The sequence below is a fragment of the Piliocolobus tephrosceles genome, chromosome 7 (assembly GCF_002776525.5).
Source record: "Piliocolobus tephrosceles isolate RC106 chromosome 7, ASM277652v3, whole genome shotgun sequence".
NCBI lineage: Eukaryota > Metazoa > Chordata > Mammalia > Primates > Cercopithecidae > Piliocolobus > Piliocolobus tephrosceles.
Genome location: NC_045440.1, coordinates 7,777,072 through 7,794,418, shown reverse-complemented (window position 1 = coordinate 7,794,418; position 17,347 = coordinate 7,777,072). Strand labels below are relative to the sequence as shown.

General features: G+C 41.1%; 1 protein-coding gene across 1 annotated transcript in view; it reads right to left on the bottom strand.

The window, feature by feature from the left end:
* The window catches only part of CSMD1 (CUB and Sushi multiple domains 1), a 2,063,566-nt gene that overhangs the window by 653,459 nt on the left and 1,392,760 nt on the right, over positions 1 to 17,347 (bottom strand). Inside the window, exon 9 of the mRNA XM_026453909.1 lies at positions 2,314 to 2,438. Within this exon, the coding sequence (XP_026309694.1) occupies positions 2,314 to 2,438 (125 nt within the window). The remainder of the gene's footprint in view (positions 1 to 2,313; positions 2,439 to 17,347) is intronic.

Below are 17,347 nucleotides of genomic sequence, written 5' to 3'. Positions count from 1 at the left end.
AGGTCAGAACACAAGTATTACCTCCTAGAAAGGATACTTTTTAAGAAATTGAGGGTTTCTTATCCATCTTATCAACGGATGCAAGTAGATAGCTAAGGAGCATTATCCCTTTGACGTCTCAGCAGGAGTCCAAGATGGAGAAAAGATTATCTCAAAAATATGTGAGAGCGTGGCCTTTGTCTGAGTCAACACTGGTAAAACCCACCCACTGTAAAAACACTTTCTTAGGAATTATTTCCAGCACTGTAAGTTATTATTTCAGAAAAATAAATTAAGTTTATTACTTCAAATACATTTTTAGTTCTTACTAAATTTATTACAAGTAATAAACTTAAAAAGAACTAATGAACTATTCAGTGATGATCAAGGTATATCTAACTTAAGTAAAACAAGGGAATCGTCAGTGAGAAGATGGATAAAGCCAGGCACTCTGCCTGTGGAGTTGAAAGGAAGAGGCAGAGTCTTGGCAGTTACTAGCAACTTTTCCAGAAACCAAACCAAACACACCAGGCAAGAGAGACCTCTTATTCTCTTCCAAAATATGATCAAGTGGGACACTTGAATCGATGGGAACAGAAAACCAAAAAGAATCCTCTTCTAATTCTCTCTAAGCGTGAGTAGTTGGGGGGTTGAGAAGGATGGGAGAAATGTCTCCACTTTCATCCTGGATGGAGCAGCTGTTTCCTAAGACGTAAGCACCTCCGAGTGTGTGATATGTTTGGGACAGGATACTGAGAAACGGCTTTGAGTTTAAGATGACAGTCAGGGCCAAGAAAGGCAATGGCATGGGTTAACTTATAAAATCAAATAATATAAAGGCAAATATTTAAGTTACTCTAAAATATTGATTTAAAAGTAACATTTAAAAGAATGTACATTTACTATTTGTCAAAAGTGAACTTTAAAAATAATGAAGTCTATTTCTGGGATATAAGAGCAAGAAAACTATTGAAGGAATTTTTTTTTCCCCTAAAGGAAAAATAATCCATGTGACTCATTCCTCATGTGTAGTTGGGAGGCTTGTGCATCACCAGCTCTAGTGGGAACATGAATTTTAGTACGGTTCTTTGAAGTGCTTAAGAGTCTTATGTTAGAATTGAAAAATGTACAATCAAAGTCGTCTAGTGACAAAAAGAAGGGGACAGCCATGTGCCTTTCCTTGACCAGAGACTGCTGACTCTGTGAAGGGTCTCCATTTAAGAGATGACAGCTTGCTGTCAGCTGGGCCATATACCCACCCTGCCCGTCCTGTAGGGACGGGTCTGGCAAAGCTGTCTCCCCTACATGTGACTGGCCCCAAGTGGTTATAGGGACCAGGTACAATACAGTAAATGGTGCCAAAGAGTATTCTTAGCTTAGATGACAATAGTGACATGTTTGGCAATTAGTTAACTTCACAGGCACTATGCTTCCTGTACCCTTTTTTTTAAATATATATAACTAAAATGCTTAAATGTTTAAAATGTTTAAGTCCATTCACATGAAAAGACTATATGGAAAGATAAGGTATTCTTACATATGAAGCTTTCTTTTTTAGTCAAACTAGTGCTTTTCCTCCCAAAACTACCAGTTTACATAAATCATTTTACGGCCAAAATTCAAAAACAAAACCTCCAAACCTAGCATTTCTTTAATTTTATATTATTTTTCATTTTAAAACAACCAAAGTAATTTTCTTCTGGTTTCAATATGATTGCTGTAATTCTGGTAAGAATTTGTATATACTTCATAGCAGTAACCAATAAACAATTTAACGTTTGCTGACTACATACATTTTATTTGAAAATGATGATGACAATAATGATGAATATTTTACTCTGCTAACTATGTTAGAGATTAAAGATCATTTACTAATAAAATGATGATTTGGAATCAGGCTAATAATTCCTTTTATTACTACATGTAATTAATACCTAAAAGATTCAACCTCACTGCAATGGGAAAGTGAACCTTTTTAGATTTGCGGGGTGCACAGAAACCTTTCTGGCAGGTCCAGCTGTGGAACATATACTCACACAAATGCACACGGTGTGTGTGTATAGATAGATACCAAGTTATAGTGAGTATGCATGGCTTTGCTCACATCTGTCCTCAAATGTAAAACACAAAAATATTCTTGAAATGTTAGCTTCTTAACAAATTCCAGGGAAAGATTTCTGTTATTACCCACATCACTATGAAAACGTACATTACTACCAAGTTGTACTCTGCCTGTAGACAATGCTTCATGCTTAAATTATATATTCAGAAAAAAAAAATGCCAACCCTAAAGAAAGAGATAATCCAGGCTTTACCCCACCACAGGTGCCTTACCTCGGCAGATGGGCCGGTGGTCACTCCAAGCGGCGAGCGTCTCTGTAACTCTCTGACAGGTGATGCTTTTAGATCCCTGGAGCACGTAATTGTCCTCACAAGAAAACTGTACATTTGCACCAACCCTAAGCAGTTAAAAAATAAAACAAAAAACCCAAATTATTCACAGAAGACTTTTTTAGGAAAAAAAAATCAGCAAAATGGCTGCTCCGACGTTGTGCAGTTAAAACAGCATAAGACATTAAGCAATCCATTTGGTATTATTTATGGAGGCAACCCTGTGATTCGGCGAAGGTTGTAAAATCAAAAGACTTGGGTTCAGATTCCTGTTCTTCCACCTTCACAGCTAAACAAACATATGAACCTTAACTTGTCACGACCAAGATAGAAAATAAATATCAAAAATGACCTTACTGAATGTTGTGGCTTTAATAAGAAAACAAATGTGAATAAATTTTGTACCCTGAAAACAAGAGGAAGTTGGATGTCATTCATCATGAATAAATATTTTACAAAAACAAGAAGTAAAAAAGTCTACGTTAAGAAAATATCTCAGTAAAGAATGTATTTTACTATCACACATGTTAATTATATTTAAAAGAAAGCTAGTGATATTATATTTCAGAACTTTTTATAGGAAAAGAATGATTTGTTTTACTCTTCTTTCTTTTTGTTGTTGTGTTTTTGTTTGTTTTGGTTTTAGACGGAGTCTCGCACTGTCACCCAAGCTGGAGTGCAGTGGCATGATCTCAGCTCACTGCAACATCCGCCTCCCAGGTTCAAGCGATTCTCCTGCCTCAGCCTCCCAAGTAGCTGGGACTATAGGTGTGCACAACCACGCCTGGCTAATTTTTGTATTTTTAGTAGAGACGGGGTTTCACCATGTTGGCCAGGCTGGTCTTGAATTCCTGACCTCAAGTGATTCACCCGTCTCAGCCTCCCAATGTGCTAGGATTACAGGTTTGAGCCACTGAGCCCAACTGTGTTTTAGAAGAAAGCAATTCATCCAGCCTGGAGTTAGGGAAAAAATTGTCTTGGTTCCAGCGCTGCATCTGCAAACACGGAGCTTTACGGTTGCAAACATTAACAAAACCTTGTCACAGAACACCAACTGGACAGTTGCATTCAAAAGTGTGAGAGGCAGAGATCAGGTTTGAACACCACCCAATTACTTCTTCTGAGCCTGGCTTCTGGCATTGAATTAAATGTAGTCTTATTTAACTATCTGACAAGCCCATTGTTACAAGAGGAAATTCTACTCATGGTTTTAGTTCGAGAAACCCCGGGCTGTTGTTGAGGAAACAGAAGTGAAATAAGGAGTCTTTGCAGGAAAAGAGGTACAGCTGTCGGTGTGGATGGATGAAGTTAGTAAGAGAGACAACATAGGCGAAACATAAATAGATGCTTTTCTTTCTTGCTTAGTGAAAAAAAAATCCATATCTATAATATCAGAATAAATATCCTTCCAGGAACATTGCACCAGCATCCCCCATGGCACCCGTGAAACACTCTCCGGGGATTGCCACAGATGTCTACAACAGCCATCAAACCAGAGTCAAACCAATTGGGAACATTCTAGGTTCAACAAAATTAAACACCTTTCTTCTTTTCTAAAGGGGTGTCTTATCTTAATAAAACTTAATGTGCAAAAGTTTTTTTAGAAAATAATGAAGATAATTCAAAGGATGTAGACTTTTCCAGATTTATCTGTCTAGGAAGTTCTTTTTTTCACCAGGAATCTAGGACAACTAGAGTTCTGTGGAACTAATTTTGAGAAACCCAGCATCGTAAGAACATAATAGGTACTAATTTTAAATGTGAAAAAAATAAAATCAAAACCCAGTCCTTATTCCCGTTTTAATTGCTAGTCGTAACATTTATTTAAGACATCTGTAATTGTAGACATATTCCGCCACTATAGTTTTTGCTCATTGATCTGTGTTTAAACCTCATCTAAGAATTTTTTTTAAGACAACTGCTATATCTTTGTGTTTTCTATTCCAGGTATCAATCTCCAGTTCTTTCTATTTACCTAAATTTTAATATCCATAGTTTTCACCATTCTTGATTTGATATATTTTCATTGAACATCTACCATGTGTCACACTCTAAGTACCAAAGCAGCAGAAGTGAACAGCACAAAACCCCAATATCATGGAGATAACTGGATAGTTAAGAAAGAAAAAAGTAACCAAACCAAACATACAGGAAACAAAAAAGTGTCACAATGCGCCATGAAGAAAATAAATAAAATGACATGAGAATTCTCGGGTAGGAAGAGTTGGAATTTGAGTGTGGCCACGTTTTCAATGATGCCCTTAACCTGAGCCCCTGATATTTAATGTAACGTTCCAGGGGAGTTCGAACAGAAAGGGAGGGATGGGGGCACTGCTTCAACTTAGCAAGCACTGTATTTCAATGACTGCAGTACATAGCACATCACTCCTTAGTCGTGGAGGGCTCTGTGCTCCTATAAAACCTCTCTCTTTTCATGCATTTTTTCCTACATCCAACCAATATTCCTTTAGGGATAAGTAGCAAATTGTATTCTGTTTTGAGAAGAAAAACAATCAATAAGCCTAAATCCCCAAAGCACAAGCAACACAGGCAAAAATAGACAAATGAGACGACATCAAACTAAAACCCTTACACACAGGAAAGGAAACAAGCAGTAGAGTGAAGAGACACCCTACAGCATGGGAGGAAATACTGGAGAACAAAATATCTGGTGATGAGTTCATATCCACAAATACAAAGAACTCAAACAAGGAAATCACAAGAAAACAAATCATCCACGTAAAATACGGGCAAAGGACCCAAATAGACATTTCTTTTAAAAAGACATAAAAATGGCCAACAGGTATATGGAAAGGTGTCCCGTGTCATTAATCATCAGGGAAATGCAAATTAAAACCACAGTGAGATATGAACTCACGATGGCTATTATAGAAAAGACAAGAGATAGTAAGTGTTGGTGAGATGTGGAGAAAAGGGAACCCTTGTACACTGCTGTTAGAAATATAAAATATGTAAATTAGCATACTCATTACAGAAAATACTATAGGGAGTCCTCAAAACATTAAAAATAGAACTACTACATGATCTAGAATTTCACTTCAGATCCTATATCTGAAGGAAATGAAATCAATACGTCGAAGAGATATCTGCACTCCCATAGTCACTGCAGCATTACTCGCAATAGCCAAGCCGTGGCATCAATGCAAGGGTCCAACACTGGACCGAGAAATGGATTAAGAAAATGCGCTGTGTGTGTGTGTGTGCGTGTGTGTGTGTGCGCCCGCGTGCGCGCATGTGTGTGTGGGCATACACAATGAAATACTATTCAGCCTTTTTTTAAAAAAAGAGGAAATCTTGCCATTTGTGACAACACAGTTGATCCTGGGGGAAATTATGCAAAGGAAAATGAACCCGGCACAGAAAGACAAGTACTGCATGGTCTCATTTCTATGTGAAATCCGGAAAAACAGAACACACAGTAGCAGAGTGTGGGTACCAGGGACTGGAGGAAGGAGAGGAAACAAACAATACACAATTTCATTAGGAGAAAAAAGCTCAGGAGATCTACTGTACAGCATGACGACTGTAGTTAATAACAGCATATTGTATGCTTGAAAATTGCCTGGAGAGATTTTGAAAGTTGTCACCATGAAAAATGACAAATATGTGAAGCAATGGGTATGTTAATTAGCTTGATTTGGCCATTTTACAATGTATTCGTGTTTCAGACTGTCGTGTACACCATAAATATCTATAGTTTTTGTCAATTTTAGAAAAGAAAATATCACCACTCTGACTAACTGATTTCATTTCTGGCAATATAATATATGTTTATCATCCAAAATATAGGAAATTTCTGGTCAGTGATATTCTTTGGAAGACATGAAAATGGCCAACAATAGGACTGTGCTTGACTAAGATTTTTGGATATATTTGAAAGAATGCAACGTTGCTTTAAAAAAGGCAAATATATAATGTATGTAGCAATAAAGAAAAATAAAAAGGACATATGTAGCAATATAGAAAAGGAAAAATGAATAATCCAAAATTGTATGTACTCAAAATAACAATGATCTCTCTATCCATATTTACATCTAAATATCAGGACGATAGACACAACCCATTTTTGAGTGGTACTATCACAAGTAAATTTTTCTTTATATATTCAAATGATGATTTTTCCCTGATTCTATTACTCTATAATTTAAAAGTCAAAATAAAAACATTTATGCTGCTTCTATTAGACTGTTCCTTCCTTCTCACTCATCGAGGTAGTCACATGCACTCTCCAGGACCTGAACTCAGCTCTTACTCTTCTCAGATTTCCACCAGAGGAGAGTTTTGAAAGCCGATTCCAGTGGAGAGTGGAGGATTGCTCCCGGGCTTCCACGATCATCATCTGTTATCACAACCTAGTCCAGAAATCTCTGCGCACATTCATATTCAGTACATTGAGAGTACAGTATAGAACTCATTCCATCATTACGATCATGAAACCTTTTCGCAGATTATTGGAAATAGCCACCAATAGAATATGGGGGCTTCTCTAATTTGAAAGCATTACAAATATTAACAGGAGCAACCTCCTCATGTGATTGCAGCCGGCAAACAGAGCCAATGCCGGTAAACACCATTCCAGCAGCACAGCCAAGGAGACGCCTCCATGTGAGAATCAATCAAGTTGAGGTTCAAACTAAATAAGACCCCAATTCTAATTTATTAATTCAATCTTTTGCTCTCATTTTATCTAACACATGAATCAGTTCAATTTAAAAGCTATGTGTGCTTTCAACTTCAAATATATAATAAACGAAGTTTTCACTGATTTATGATTACTATGTTTGAAGTAACATATATCAGATATAACATAAGATCATCTAATTTGGTTTTCTGGAAAGAAGTCTCAGAGAAAAATTCCAGGAAAAAAAAGTTAGCAGTACCTTTCTATTGGCAAGTAACTTTAGTGCACCGTAGATTAATTATGTTGCACAATTTATACAACTGTTAGTAGTTGGTAACTGTAAGAAATACTGGAGAACTGATTTTTTGTGAGATCAAGATACATGGTACATTGACAATAAATACCGCACAGCAAAATTTAACTCAAACAGTTAAAGCAGCAAAATTTTGACTTTTAAATGAAATACAATAGGGAAACATACATTTTGCACTTCTTCAATGCTTAGCACTTCTGACATTGCTCCATGTTTGATTTCTAAAGACATTTTATTTATCACCATGTAATTAACTTTACCACAACATAAATACTCTTTCTAAGTCAGTAAACTATTTTCAAACATGCTTTAGTAGTAATACAAGCAATTTCTAAATCTGGTTGTCATACAGCATAGCTATTTGTGAACTTATTCAACATTGATATTACAACTACTTTTGAAAAATAATTTGAGGTGACTCGAAGATTAAACTAATGTTCAAAACAGGATACGGGTTGACTTAGCTGTAAGACTTAACTGTCCACTATTTACCGGAGATTACACTAATCTACTGACTGGCTAGGTAGGGGTCTCCTACTTCTCTTTTCAACACACACTGCTCAGGATCTACTGAATCTGCTGACGCAACCAATAGACAGATGAGAGATAGATGATAGACAGATAGATAGATGATAGATAGATAGATGACAGATACACAGATAAACAGAGAGACAGATGATAGATAAAGAGATGGATGGATAGATAGATGGATAGATGGATAGACAGATAACAGATGGATGGATAGATGATAGTTAGATAGATATATTAGATAGATAAATAGATGATTGATAGATGAATAGATGGATAGATGATAGATGGATGGGGGAATAGATGGATTAGATAGATAAATAGATGGACAGATACACAGATGCATAGATAGATGAATGGATGGAAAGATAGATGGATAGATATATGAAAGATGGATGGATAGATGATAGTTAAATATATTAGATAGATAGATGATAGATGAATTGATGGACAGATGATAGAAAGATGGAGGATTAGACAGACAGATAAATAGATGGACAGATACATAGATGGATAGATAGATGAATGGATAGGTAGGTAGATATCCATCTGGTTAGATAGATTGACAGATGACAGATAGATGGATAGAAATATAAACAGATGGATAGATAGATACATAGATGGATGGATAGATAGCTACGGAAAGACAGATATATCTTTCTGTGTTAAAAAATCCAATTCAAACAGTACACTTCAATATTCATAAATATAAAAGAAATAAATATGTGTGTGTGTGTGTGTGTGTGTATGTGTATATACATATACATGATTAGGTACCAAAGGTAGGCGTTTAAGCATTTTTGCATCTTCAGCAAAAAGAAAAAATACATTAGGTAAAATGTTTTTCAGTCTCAAGCAGCAGAAAACACAAAAATTTAAGGAAACCTGGAGATGGATGGCACAGGTGGCAGTAGCTGCAGCCACACTTGATCAAAGGCTTAGAAATGTTGCTTGAAGAAAAGTATTTGCTTAAGAGGAACAAGGGCTGTGAGCAGGGGGAAGGGCGAATGCTGAAGGGTGTATGTGCGTGTTTACGTGTGTGTACACATGTGAGCACATCCGTGTGTGTGCAAATCCACGTGTATATGCATGTGTGTGTGTTTGTGTGTGTATGTGTTTGTGTGTGTATGTATGTGTATGTGTGTGTATGTGTGTGTGTATGTGTGTGTGTGTGAGTGGGTGTGTGTGTCTGTGTATTTCAGGTGTACATCATGAAATATGTGTAACGGAGATGGGATGGTACGTACTCCCGTATTCTCCTTCTTCACTATAAGGAATAAAACTAGGCCCCCAGTGTGGAATGGCTGAGTTGCCCAAACAGCAAAGGTGGTGGCCCACCCCTCCCCACAGGCGCTCCATCCCAAGGAGAAGTCGGAACTCTTGGGCTGTGCTTGGATATAGGCAGGGGTGGCTGGAAGCCCTGGCTGGAGGGTCCTGCCCAGTGAGAAGGAATGGAGCTGAGTCCTGCTTAAAGTGGTCTGGTTACTGCCAGAACTTACCACTGGAGCTGTGTTGATGAGCGTGACAGTGGCGCAGAGGCTGGGGAAGCCCAGTGTCGTGTTTCCCCACCACACCTGGGACCAAGACCCAAGCTGTGTGAGGAGACAGAAGAAGACAGAACTCCTTGCACTGTGTCTGTGTGTCCAGGGGTAATGCAGGGCTCCTTCATTCCCAGCTGTGGCCTCACGGACACACCCCTGTGTTTCCCAGTGCTTCGCAGAGTCTGGAGAAGGCGGGAGGAGCTCGCAATGGAGAAGGTCAAGTCCCTGAGCACCCCCAGGTGCCCCTGCCTCCGGGGCAGAGGCGTACGGAAGGTTAGGACCGGGAGTGGGTGGCACAGGCAGGATGGAGGAGAGATGCCTGCTCTAGCCAAGGCCAAAATGCCCTCTCCACAGCCCGGGCCCTTAACATCCTTGAGAGAGAGTGAAGGGATGTTCAGAGCTGACTTTAAACCTGCGTCACTGGGAAATCAGTAATTTTAACTCTTTTAAGAATGAATAAAGTTTTCTGACTCAGACAAAATGAGGATCTCACAAAAGAAATTACCAATCACAGTACAAATAAAATTACATTTTACACATCAGAATTTATAGACTTATTAATTCAACTTCATATACCCATTTTAACTTACTTTGCAAATAATATTGCTATTCTTACTATATGTGGGTCATTCTCCCATCTTTGCCATCTCTTTCTCCCTATCTCCCTCTCTCTTTCTCTGTATTTTTCTTGCCCTGCCTTCCTCCATCTCACTTGATTTTCACATTAAAACATTGCTTTTTCCCAATACATAGAATCAGTTATATGGGGAGTTTCCTCAGCAAGGTGCTAAAAAGTTTCCTGGGAACTCTATTAGAAAGACGATGGTCTTTCTCTAACTTTAGAACAATAGAGTGACATTTGATTCAAGAAAAGGAATGAGAGAAGAAAAGCCAACCAGAACACCTCTAATATTTCTCAGCATCTTGAGCTCAGTCTCAGGCTGCAAGTCTCAGGCCACACACAAGTGTCCCCAGGGCCTCCTAGAGTGCCAGACACATCACAGACACTCAACAAACAGAAGTTGAGTGAATGAGTAAAGCAAAGCCACTTTCCTGTGGCTGTATATGTCAGTTTGCAGGTAAAATGAAACAGAGAAACAATGCAGCAACCAAATCCACCCCCTCATTCCTCGCTCTTCTCCATGGGCCTCCACTCTGCCGGACCTACAGGGGTTTGGCAATCATTCACGGCCATCCCCAAATGCACCAGACCTGAGGCAAGCCCTGGGCCATATTAATGAGCTGCTGGTATAAGAGATACTTCATCAAACAGCTCCTGGTCAATGTATTAAGTAAATCTAAGTTGCTATGGGACTATTAATAAAAAAAGAACTGATTTTGCCTTTAGTAAAAAGATAAGAATAACTTACATTGGAAACTGAAATTTGGGTTGGGACTTGAGAGATCCATAGAATGTATTTTCTTTTTTTTCCAAAACGAGTATATGTGTTCTAGATTAAAAAACCGCCACAGCAAAACCCTGTTGGTAACAAAGCTGAGGTTTGTTCAGAGAATTGAATATAACTTGGTTTGTCCAGAACAGAGTTGTTCAAATGTTATTTCCAATACCATGGATCTATCTCCTACCTTCCTGCTTTGATGTTGCACCCTGTCCTTCCCTAGTAGACACAATGACTTAGGTTTATACCCTCTCCCTCCACTTCACCTCCCTTCTCTCACTTCTCAGGCACATAATAGTTCCGTTATTGCTCCATCTCAGGTTTAGTCTGAGGATATTAACACAAAGCCTAGCAGCATGGAAGAGTGGGGGGCTTGGGAGAGGAGGCCACTCGGGAAGGCGTCAATCTCTGAGGGAACCGCTGCGTTTCATTCACCTTGAAATTTCTCACAGCCTCCAGCACTGTGCATGGAGCTTCTGGTAGCCTTGCAGTCAATACCTGTGGCACTAGTGAGAGCACAAACCAGGAGACAGAAGCAGGGATTCAGAACATCTCCTAGGTGTAGAAGCAGCCTCTGAGCTGGAGGGCTTAGGAGGAAAAACAGTACCCAGCTTCTGGGTGGAATCTCTCAGCATCCACGCAGCACACGTGCCCTTGGGAGCATTCACCTCTATTTTAAAATAAATGTTTTAGGTATCCTCTCTGGTTCTCCTATAAGGGAGCTTTTACACCACTCAGACAGGAACCTGGACACTTCACCAGATGGTCTCTGCTGAGGGATGCCCCTTAGGGACACAAACCTAATAAACAAGACCAGGAAGGCTGTGAAGACCAGGAAGGTTGTGAAGATCGTTTGCAGGCAAGCCAGCCGGACGCTAGGGGGATGCTGTCTCATTGCACGCCTTGCTCGGCATTCTAGAAAATGCCATCATCCGAGAGATGAATGTGCGTCTGCTGTGGATATTGAAATGCCTTTTATTACCCTTTTGATTTTCACACATAATGTGTCATTTCTGGGTCATTTTTTCTTTTTATAGTGGCAATTTTTAGACTCATTTCTTCAAGCCTTAAGGCAATTTAGCACCACTAAAAATGCATCAGAGAGTAGATGGATCTCTCTAGCCTAGGGAAAGAAAGGCAACTAATATTTTATGTGATTTTTAGATACTGTGTGTTAGCAATAGCCCAACAAAGATCCCTTAATGACAATCAAAATATAGGATGCTGCCAGGGTGTAAGCAACAGTAATACTCTTGCAAGGGGCCTGGAGTGATTGGCAATTTCCAGCTGTGACTAGCTCTCAGAAGCATGGCACTGACAATGAGGCATGAATTTTTGTGTAAGGGAATGTAATTTAAAATTTCCAAGTATGTTATAAGTTCATGGAAACCTGCCGTTTACTAAACAAGCGTACTTCGTCGTGTGAAGTAGAAAAATTAAATCCTCATGTTCACCCACCTGTCTATACAAAGGCAGAAGCTACGTGCACACTGTGGGAACCTGGAAGAGGGTTTGGATGCAGCCAGGACTGAGGGGAATTATGGCTTGGGAAGGAACTTTGCCTGCAAGCCCCTCTCCCATCTTCTCTTTTGTGTCTCCATGAGATCCAAGGTGAAAGCCCCTTTGCCTCCTTCCTGACAAGTTATCAGGGCTTTAAGGACAGCAACGTCAGTGCCTGTTTTCCACGTGGGCTCAGGAAGCCAGAGGAGACTCTTCAAACTCTAGACCAAAAGGTGTTTTGTGCATCATGCTCTTTGCTCTGTAGCTTGAGTGAGGAAACAGTGAGGAGTGTCGGAGGCAGAGAGATGGGAGGAGAAGCAAGCAGAGCCCCGGCAGCCTGCACCAGTGTCCAGCTCATGCCTCCATCATGCACGTGCCCAACACAATAGCAGCAGACATGAGTTTGTTTTATTTTATGAACATGCCCAGGCAGCGGCTGGAGCTAACCAGATAGAGCGTGCAGTGAAGTGATATAAATTACTAACCACTCAGGTCAGGGCAGGTATGTGGGGCCTCCATGATGAGTCAACAATGGAGGTGCCTCAATCCCAAATCACAGATGAGAACAAGAGACTCAGAGGGCCCTCTGCTCAGCATCATAGGATGTTGGACTCAAACAGGCTTTCTTTTTTTTGTAACTTTGAAACTGATCACTTAAATCACTGGTTGATCAGTAAATAATCCTAAATACACAGAGACTGTTCAGCAAATATTTCCTCCTGGGCTTATATCTACACTAGGCAAAACTTTGCAATTTTTTGATTTATCCTTCACATCTGGTTGCTTGTAATTGACCAGCAACCACAGTATCCAGGCTTAATGAGCACCACCCAGAGCAAAAGCCAGGAGGGTGGGCAGGAGAAGAAAACACTGCTATAATTAAGTGCACACACAAACACACACGCTCACATATACAAGCATATATGCATACCGGTCATCACGTGAGATCCAGAAGCACGTTTACAGGACACTAAAAGACGTGAACATACTTGCCCCCTAGAGAAGTCAGCCCAGCCCAAGCGCTCAGCAAACAGGACTGTTTCCAAGTGCCCCTCTCAGCAGCACACCTTCTGCCTGCCTTTCTTGGTGCAATGGCTCACTCGGTTTCTGCGGCCATGAATCCAGAACCCAGGTGCTGATGCCACCCAGCGCCAGGAGGCCTGCAAGTTATTGGCTGATAAAACAGAGCCACCTCACCCAAACGCTGGCTGCACTGAGCCTGCTGAGGCTGTGGCTTTTGCAGCAGACATGTGGGATGCCCAAAATGAGGGGAAAGTAATGCCCAGGGGTCATACTTTGAGAGGGGGACACGGGCTGAGAGGGCTCATGGTAAACATCAGGTCCCAGGGGTACACCCAGGCTGTCTAGAAGCACCGGTGAGACAGAGCGACTCCCTGGGATGATTCTGAAGCTGAGCACAGCTTCCCAGCCCATTTGGCACCTCTGTCAGGTTCCAATTTCTCTCACTCTCACTTCACTGGAATTAAACTGCCCCTAAAGCCATTGTCTTAAGCTGATTTCTAGGGAATCCCAAATAAAGTAGGGAACTATGATCAGGTGATCAACTTTCAGTGCAAGCCCCAAGACCTAGACACGTTATCTTCACAAGGTCACCAGGCTACTAAATAGTTGTAAATAAAATGCAGCTGAGATAAAACATGAGTCACATGTTTTTCTCACCACAATGCAAGGTACTGAGGCCAAGAATTGTTATTTCCTTACCATACTTCTTACAACTCTAAACACAATTCTTAAAATGTCTTTGTCCAGCACATACACACTGGGGAATACTATGCAGCCACAAAAAAAGGATAAGTTCATGTCCTTTGCAGGGACATGGATGAAACTGGAAGCCATCATTCTCAGCAAAGCAACACAAGAAGATAGAACCAAATATCGCATATTCTCACTCATAAGTGGGAGTTGAACAATGAGAATACACGGACACAGGGAGGGGAACATCACACACCAGGGCCTGTCGAGGGGTTGGGGGCTAGGGGAGGGATAGCATTAGGAGAAATACCTAATGTAAATGATGAGTTGATGGGTGGAGCACACCAACATGACACCTGTATACATATGTAACAAACCTGCACGTTGTGCACATGTACCCCAGAACTTAAAATATATTTAAAAAGTACATTAAAAATTTTTCTTTGTATATCTCCTCTCTTTATCATTTGCCCTACTTCGGCCCAACAAAATACTTTCTTCTTAATATAGTTTGTTTTTCTCTACCTTATATTAATCTTGTGTCATTCCTAGAAATAAAATCATGTATTTCCTAACACATTTAACAAAGTAAGTAGGACCAAGCCAATCTGAGAAAAGGGATCCTGTGGATATCAGAAAAGAGAGAGTCTAGGGAAGTTAATGCTAAAATTATACTGTGCTGTGTAGATGCATGAAATCCAGCTATAAACATCCCCAGAACAATAGACCTGCCCAGCTTCCTCACATCTAATTTCCTCTATGTTGTTATGCATTTCATGGCTGGTGTGTTTGCTTTAACTTCTTGTCATTTAGATCCAGCCCTTAATGCTCACGTCAGTCTCTAGGAGAGAGAGGCAGGGAAAGATTTTCCCTCATCATTTTTAGACACGCTCTTCCTCCTTCTGGGACCGACGGCCCCCTGGGCTCAAGTGACGAGATCCTTTCCTTTCCATCCTCCAAGCCCTGGCTGCAACGTCTCCCCTGAGCCTTCCTCAACGCTCTGTCTACAACACAGCAGGCCTTTTCTGTTGTTCCTTCTTTTATGTGTCCTTATCCCAAGAGCTCAGCACAGTTCCTGAGGGCTTGCTCGTTTTGTTAAGGAAATGAAAGAACTAATCAGCAGATGAAGGGTTGCCTTGGATGCTAAACCTCCCTAGAAATGGCCCAGGTAGTGATTTGTGATTTTTCTTCCCCGTCTTTCGAGAACAGTAGATACAAAGCAAAGTAAAGCTGAAATTGGTCCAGGTGTGGTGACTCAGGCCTGTAATCCCAGTACTTGGGGAGCCTGAGGTGGGTGGATCACAAGGTCAGGAATTTGAGACCAGCCTGACCAACATGGTGAAACCCCATATTTACTAAAAATACAAACATTAACTGGATGTGGTGGAGTGCGCCTGTAATCCCAGCTACTCAGGAGGCTGAGGCAGGAGAATCACTTAACTTGGGAAGTAGAGGTTGCAGTGAGCTGAGCTTGGGCCATTGCACTCCAGCCTGGGTGATAGAGCAAGACTCTGTCTCAAAAAAAAAAAAAAAAAAAAGCTGACATTAGATTGCAATTGCTTACTGCTGTGTGTGTGTCAGTGTGCTGTGTGTGTGTGTGAATGTGTGTGAGTGTGTGTGAGTGTATGACTGTGTGTTTGCGACTGTGTGTGCAGGTGTGCGGGCGTGTGTGTGCACGGGTGTGCATCTGTGTGTGCTGGTGAGTGTATGTGCAGGTGTGTGTGTGTGAATGTGTGAGTGTGAGTGTGCGTGAATGTGTGTGAATGTGTGTGCGCACGCACGGGTGTGAGTGTGTGTGCAGGGGCGCAGGTGTGTGTGCGTGGGTGTGCATCTTCATGCGCACAGGTGTGTGCTTGTGTGTGGGGGTGTGTGCATGTGTGTGTGGGGGTGTGTGCGTGTGTGTGCATGCACGTGCGCAGGTGTGCATGCGCGGGTGTGTGCACATGCAGGTGTGTGCAGATGTGTATGCATGTGTGTGTGCATGGGTGTGTGAGTGTGCGTGTGTGGTTGTGTGTGCATGTGTGCATGTGCACGCGTGTGTATGCGCGTGTGTGCCGGTGTGCGTGCAGGTGTGCGTGAGTGTGCATGCACGGAGTCTGTGTGTGTGCATGCACGAGTGTACGTGTCTGCGGGTGTGTGGGTGTGTGCACGGGTGTGTGTGGGTGTGTGTGCACGTGTGTGAGTGTGTGTGTGATGGGGGCCACTGTACATATTTAAAGGTCGTAAATGATAAACATAGTGAAATAATTACCCCTTTGTATGTGCCTGTGCTGAGTACACCTGAGATCTACCCTCTGAGCAAATTCCAAGATGCAACACAGCATTACTAATCCCACCTCAGCATTAGTAACCCCAACACAGCATTATTAACACCAACACAGCATTGTTAACCACAACACCACATTGTTAATTAACCACAGCCTCATGCCATACACCAGATCCCTAGGTTTATTCATCCTGTGTAACTGCAGCTTTACACCTTTAACCATATCTCCATTTTCCTTTGAGTATCTGTTGCATGCCCAGATTGGTGCCAACCTCTACCTTGCGCTCCTCTCTTCTTTCACCAGGTGGTCCTTCCCGCTTGGCACAAACAACTCCCACTTCTTTCCTCCTGTCTTTCATCAAAATCTGCTGGGAGCAACAGATCTGACAAACTCTTTCATAAAAAAGAAGGTATGATGGAGCGAGATGGTTGACCACCTTCCCCTTCCAGAGGTAGCTACATTCCAGCACAGCAGAACGTCTCAAAGCAAGAGTGTTGGTCTCTACAATTCGTATTCACGGCAAGCTCCTGGAAGCATCATTGTGAGGGCAGGACAGATGGACCACCATAAGGGGCACCTCCTCAGCTTATCACTAAGGGTAGAGCTGGTTCTGAATGCTTGCTGAACACTTAACAAAAGTTTAGCAGGTAAAGAGAGTGAGGAATTAATTTAACACACATACACATAACTGCAGGTGGCATCAGCAAGCTGAAAACTGACAGGTCATCACTTCCCAAATCTTTCCAGGTATCTGCCTTTCTCTTTTTCTCCTTTTCCTCCCAACTAGTATAAATGGGAAGTGTAGGTTAAATTCCTCATAACATTTAGAATTTGGTGCCAAAGGGCATTTAATGCTGTTGAAGGGTGGAGCGGGTGGATTTATTACCTTTAGATCCTAGTTAAATTGAGAAACCATCTAACTAGCTACTCTATTTCCCCTAGAATATGAATACAGAAACTTAAAAGGTCTCTAAACTGAAGTTCTCAGCAAGGGTCATGTGTATCAGAATCACCCAGGGTTGACTGGAAAAGGGACCTCTTCTTTTTTTTTTTTTTTTTTTTTTTTTTTTTTT